This window comes from Arachis hypogaea, chromosome 4 (assembly GCF_003086295.3).
Source record: "Arachis hypogaea cultivar Tifrunner chromosome 4, arahy.Tifrunner.gnm2.J5K5, whole genome shotgun sequence".
NCBI lineage: Eukaryota > Viridiplantae > Streptophyta > Magnoliopsida > Fabales > Fabaceae > Arachis > Arachis hypogaea.
Window position 1 is genome coordinate 114730339 of NC_092039.1, and position 7058 is coordinate 114737396.

At 29.4% G+C, this 7058-nt stretch overlaps 1 protein-coding gene across 1 annotated transcript; it reads right to left on the bottom strand.

Annotated features, from left to right (window-relative positions):
• Positions 1-811: 811 nt before the first annotated feature.
• On the bottom strand, positions 812-3494 carry LOC112797401 (late embryogenesis abundant protein At1g64065). The gene is made up of 2 exons (XM_025840315.2): positions 3241-3494; positions 812-1591 (listed from the first exon to the last, which is right to left on the bottom strand). The coding sequence occupies exon 2, from the start codon at positions 1565-1567 to the stop codon at positions 989-991; it is 579 nt and encodes a 192-aa protein (XP_025696100.1). The 5' UTR covers positions 1568-1591; positions 3241-3494; the 3' UTR covers positions 812-988.
• Positions 3495-7058: the final 3564 nt, after the last annotated feature.

The following is a 7058-nucleotide window of genomic DNA, read 5'->3' on the forward strand; positions in this document are numbered from 1 at the left end:
TGGGATTTGAGAATATTTAAGTTAATTTTTTTTCAGAATTATAAGAAAATATCAAACAGATATTAGAGTAGAGAGAATGTGTCTGTCATCTTCAGAATATGTGCTTGATAAGAAGCAGCACAACAAAAATTCCTCAGCATTCCTATTGGAAGCTAGATTTTCTTCTGGCTAGAAAACATTCTGAGCATAACAAAATATTGTATCCTATTCCTATGGAGACACTATTTACTTTGTTATATATCATTAAATTTTAATGTAGTCCAGATTCTTACACAGTTTTTTTTTTAATTTAATTTTAGATTTTATTAGTGTTAAAAAAAGACATAGCATAATGTTTAACTTATAATGTTCAAATAAATGATAAAATAACCTTTATTTTTCTTCCCCCAATAGTCACGTTTCCGTGTAATGTTTGTTCTTAGTATATGTGCGAATGAAAATGGACCACAGCTTCATTGTCCTGATTTGGAAACTTAATTTCATTGACACTATTCAACTTGGCCATATTCAGTTAATCTTAATCACCACAAAATGTAACACATGTCCCATGTATCCTTTTGTCTGTATTTTTGTCGATTCTTTTCTTCAAGCCTAGGGTTATCCACTTATCCTCTTCCAAGGTGGACTCTAATTACAACTATAATTTGTTCAAACTTTTTATAATTAAAATTGATTAAAGTTATAATTGTTAATTAGATAATTTTTGTTTTGTTTACTTTATTGTAATACTTCTGATTATACAACATGAAAATTTTTTTATTCGATTGAAATTATATAAAAAAAATTAATCTTGTATTGTTACAAGTTGCACTTATTCTTTAACTTTTTTGAAACTCTTATTTTCCTTATAATAACTAATTACAATCGTATTGCACGTACACCAATAATTATAATAAATGATAAATGATATAAAAATTAACTAAAATTTACATAGTCTACTATATTAAGTCCTAGATATTCACTTCACCCCTAAACTGGAAACAAATAATCAAAGCTTTGTCTTGTATTGGCACTCTTGGTGGCCAACTGTCCTATTAGAAAGATTCACAGCAAAATCACAAGTTGTGGAAGAAACCACATGAACTTTGATAAATCCTAAGATGCTAACTTTACCTGACATTCTCACGAAAGTGCTGAGGGGCAATGAACCAGATATGACATCTGAGTAAACCTGAGAATTCGAAAGCAACCGGTCCGCCATGATAGTGAGGGTGAGGTTGAATCCTTTGGTTTCATCAGCAGAAATCTCTCCAGCAGGTATAGGGACTTCACCCACCTGTTGCCCTCTGTAATTGAGCTGAGCAGAGCTATCTGAGTACTTGAATCCCACCTTGTTTGGATTCTTCACTGAGACATCCACGTCGAGTGTCACGTTCAAATCGACACTTAGTCGAGCGATATCTAAGCTCACCTTCAAGTCCTGTAGCCTTAGTGAGTCAACTGTATTGACAGGATGCTTGGCTTTGAAGACTGTCATTGCTAGTATCACTATTAGCAAGACGATTGCTATCACAACACCTGTTACCACCAAGCACACTTTTCGCCCTCTACCAGAATTTACCTTCATTATGCTTTTCTCTTCCTTGTCAATCTACAACGGCAAGCAAAATGTGTTGGTTTCAGTTAACATAAATGCAGTGCGACGCGCACCATTCTTTTATGTAACAGACACGCCAGTGCTTGTCAAGCCATCATTTTTTTATCAATATGAATACAGTTAACTCGGAGTAATAAACAAGTTAGATATCTTCAAATGGTGAGAAGACTATTTAAAAGTAGCATGGGATAAAAATAAATGAAAACCCTGCATAATTTGTTTAATAATGCTGTAGTTGAAAATTGCATACATGATGATAAGAAGTTACTTTGTGGATATTATGGGTAGTTAATTGAGGCATAGAATTGGAAAAAAAGAATTTGGAAACCAAAAATCCAAAACACTCCAATCCTCTATATTGTTAACTAGTGAATTAAAATGCACTAACATACATATTGTTTCCTTTGTGCTATTGTAACGAAATTAGTCAAGATGGTAAATATTTTAAGATTTATAGATATATAGAAGGTATAAAAGAAGATATGGATGTAGAGAAGAAGACAATGACTATGATAGATGATGGATGTAAATGTATAAATGCTGAAGGGAAACATACCAGCTTACAGGTATTAAGTTGTTTTATCGAATAACATGTTCAATTAGTAAAAGCCGGTCAGGTAAATCTTTTCCTTTTCAAAAGTAGTTTATTAAAACTACTTTTGAAGGATAGTGTTTTAAAAGTTGTAACACCTACATTTGGTAATCAAATTAAAATTGATATTTAATAAGTAAAAAAAAAAAACAATTGTCTTTGATAAAATGTGTAATATTAAAAAATAATAATAAATATTAATATAAAAAAAATTTAGATATTATTAATATATAAAGTTACATTAGACTTTTTAATTTTGATAAGTACAATCTAACTTTGAAAAACACCTCCTTAAGTGCATCGCTAACTTTTAAAAACTGCAATTTACCAAACATGAAATGAGGTGCACCTCTCTAAAAAAACCTTTACCAAATGAAGTCTAAATCTAATAGAACTGCACAAGTTAATAATTTTTGTTTTATAGTAGTAAACCAGAAAAGTAATGATACAAAAAGACACAATGATGTACTAGCATGGAGAACTTCAAAATTGACTTAATTTGTTGTCTTGTTATACATGCTGGATCTTAATTAACTCTAGTCTCTAAGCAATAAGCATGTCACCACCCTAAAACGAAATTCTTAGTTTCTAATTTACCAATTTGAGTTTGCCCTAATATCTTCTTTTCCTCCACAATCCATATCCATTACAATCCACTTCAGGCATATCCATTACAATCCACTTCTCAAGGTAGATGCATAGATCCAAGTAGTGAAAACACTCATCATGAAGAAAAATAGATAAGCGTAATTTTTTATTTTTTTTTTTCACACGAAGAAGATCCTTTAATTTCTTCCACGTCTCATATTTCAGAAGGAAAAGAAAAAGATTCTGATAGGGAATGATAGATTTAAAATAATAGAGAATGTAGGTGCGTGGGGGAGTACAGGGGATTGCAAGAAGAAATTTCATTCACTATTTGTACAAAACAAATTTCAGTCAGATTCAGATAGATTTGGATGTGTAACAGTTCAATGAATCAAAATTTAAATCTCAGTCGAATTAATAATTTCTGAAATTGATTCAGATGTGAGAGAATAGAGTAGCCAACCTGGATCTTTGGAAGGGAGGACTGTGGCGGCGATGGATTCCTCAGCTGAGTGGTGGAACGTTCAAATTGGTAACCGTCCCAGCATAGATCATGCTACCGTTACTCTCTGATTGGGGAAGAACAAAACAAAAAAAAAATGGAAAATAAGGAGTTTCGATATGGTTATTCAATTAAAGATTTCATTTAAGAATCCAAAGGATGGAGATGGAAGTAAAACTTATTATATTATTTTTTCAAGCCATTAATTCATAGTTGAGACTACGACTTTGGATTTAGTTATATGTACTTGTCCGCATAACAAAATTAATTTCATTGACACATGCTAAACACAAGTTAATTAAATGAAAAAGATACTACAAAATAATTATTGTATTTTTTTTATAGACAAAATAAATATTATATTATTTTAAAACAGATTGTATTCTGTCACTAAATATACTAAGCTAATATATTCTAGTACTAATTTATAAATGAGAAATTTTTCACATACAATTATACAAACATTTTTTTATACAAGTCTTTACAAGTATATTTTCTTCTTTTTCTTTCTCTTCTTCTTCTTCTTTTCTTTCGTTTCTTGCCTTCTCTTTCTCCTTCTTCAACCGTTACTGCACGTTTTTACTGCACCTTCTTCTTCTTCTTACTACACATTCTTTTTCCTCTTCCTCTTCTTCTTCTTCTTTTCTTTCGTTGCTTGCTTTCTCTTTCTCCTTCTTCAACCGTTACTGCACATTTTCACTGCACCTTCTTCTTCTCGCTGCACGTTCTTCTTCTTCTTCTTCCTCTTCCTCTTCCTCTTCCTCCTCTTTTTCTTTTTTTCTTTCGTTTCTTGCCTTCTCTTTCTCCTTCTTCATTTACGTGCTTTTCTCTCTGTTTTCTTTCTTCGTTATTCTAGATTTTCATTGTTTTTTGACATCAAGCTCTGAAATCGTTTCTGAAGAAGAAGAAGCAGCAGAAGATGAGGAAGAGAAAGAGAAAGAGTTCTGAATTATGCATAAGGTATACTTCAACGAATTTTAGGTGTATTTCTTAAATCCTTTGGGTGTAGTTTTGTAATCCTTTGGGTGTATTTCTGTAATCCTTTGGGTGTATTTCTATAATCATTTGGGTGAATTCCTGTAACCGTTTGGGTATATTTCTGTAATCTTTTGAGTGTATTTCTGTAATCGTTTCGGTGTATTTTTGAAGTTTCATTATCTTCAAATTTGGCAAAAAAATTCGTTTTCATGAAGGAAGAAGAAGAAAAGTAGTTTATAATGCATGGTGAGTAGCGCATTTTGGAAACAGGAAGTGGTTGAATAACGTGCGTTTATTTACTCTTGAATGTGAGAGTGTAATGCGTATTTTTTGTTAGGTTTGTGCCAACTTGTAAGACTTGTAGGCCAAAAAGACTTATATGTGTAGCAGGTTTCTTTATAAATATTTTTTTTTCAACTTTGTAAGAAAGGCACTACTTATATAAAAATGATAAAAATAATTTTTTAAAATTATTTATTTGACTACAGTACAAAAAATATACTCTAAAAAAAGTAGATTAATACTAAAAAAAATAAATTATAAATAAAATAAAAAATTTAAGAAAAATTTTTTTATTAGTAATTCTAACTAATATTAATTCAAACAATAATAAATTTTTTAAATTTATATAAAATAATTTTTTCTAAAATTTTAATTTACACAATAAATTTTATTTAAAAAATTTAAAAATAAAAAAATTATTCGACTAAAAATAGAATAATTAGTAATAAGAATTAGTAAATTAAAATATATATATATTTAAAAATAAAAAATGATAACAACTGTAAATAAAAACTAAACTCGTAAAAAAGTATTAAATTTGCAAAATAGAAAAAAATAAAAAGATAATAAAATAAAAGTAGAAAAATAATATTATAAAATTTATAGAAAATAATAAAAAATAAAACAATCTTATAATAAAATTTTTGTTAAAATTTAAATTTTAAATAAATTAAAAAATTAGTATTAAAATCAAAGTAACAATTTTAAAAATATGACAATACTTTTTAATAAAAATATGCCTTTAATTTATGTCACGTGTCAAAAATTTTATATATGATAATCTATTTAATGAACGAGATGAAACGTTTTACTTGAGTCTTTGTCTTTTTAAAAAAGTATTATTTAGCCAATTATACATCAATTAATATTTAATGAATATTCATATTAAAATTTGTCAATAATTTTAATATTTTATTTTATGTGTTTTAATAATTATTATTATTACAATTCTTTTTTATATTTGAGTGAGTCAATCATCAATAATCAATAATTTGATAATTTTAATCATTATTATTGTATTATTCTACAACGAATTATATTCTAACACCAAATATGTTGACATAATGTATTCTGATGCTAGTTTACATACGTTTTTCTTCTTAATCATTTTAAAAAAAAGTATTATGATCAATCATACAAATTAATATTTAATAATTATTTATGTTAATTTTTTTAATAATTTTAATATTTTATTTTATATTTTTAATAATTATTATAAAGTTTTTATATTTTAATGAATAAATCATCAATAATCAATAATCATTATATTATTTTACAACGGGTTACATTTTGACACTAAGTATGTTGACGTGACATATTTTGGTACTAGTTTACATGTGTTTTTCTTTTCAACCAATAATGCTATTCGTACACTAAAATCAGTTATTAATATATTTGTATATAAATATATGTGTAGTTTAATTTATTTTCAAAGTGTATTTGTATTCAAATATATATTTTATAGGTTTAATTACTTTGCAGGTTCCTATAGTTTTACCGAATTTTCAATTAAGTCCCTATACTTTTTTTTTCTTTTCAATTGGGTCCCTATACGTTAATTTTTTTTTCAATTAAGTTCCTGTCATGAGAATACCGTCTAAGATAACATAATATTCTGTTTAATACACGAATATTCTTCTGTTTAGATTAGGTAACTAACTGGAGATATCTCTATTTTTTCAAAATACCCAAAAATCCCTTGCCATTTTGTCCCGAAGGAAAAAAAATCCTAGCCAGCCCCCAATTTGCTCCCTGAAAATCGTGTGTTGTGTGTTCTCCTCCGTCGGTCCATCATCTTCATCCATAGCTGTTGATCCGTCGTCTTCATCCATAGCTTCCGTCGGTCCGTCGGTCTCTGAGGATCTGCACTGATTGATCCGTCGAAGCCCTGTCCGCCAATCGGCACGCCTCGCTTTATCTCACCGTACCTTGCCTCGCCTTGCTGCCTGCACACTCGATCTACCAGAACAGGTGGGTTAGTTTCTTCATTTTTATTTCGTTTTGGTTGTTAAATGTATAAGATTTTGAATTTTGTGCTGCTATTTGTTTTGTATCAAGTCATTCATGTCTTCATAGTTGTGTTTTATTTTTTGGCATTGATAATCTATTCACTGTAATTGCGTAATTCATGGGAAAGGTTTTAGACTAATTACAAATGTGTTTGGAAGCACTAAAGTATGGCTTCCTCAAATTTTTTTATGCCGTGTAACTGTATTAATTGTAGGCATTGTGGTTCTGTTATATTCACATTGAGTACCTAGTGTTCGAAGCAAAAATGTTTCTCACCCTGGTGATTCTCTCAATTCAATTACTATATTATTTTTATTTCTTGAGACAGATTGCGATTCTTGGAGTCGGAAGTCCGGCTCCGGGAGTAGTGTCTGAGGGTGCAAACACCATGGATGTAGGTAGGGCTGCGTTGGTTTATATAGAGCTCAGGACTAGGTTGGATGCAGGGACTTGGAAAACTATAGGTAGGGATGTGTTGGTTTACTCTCTCACTGCTTGTAATTTCACCA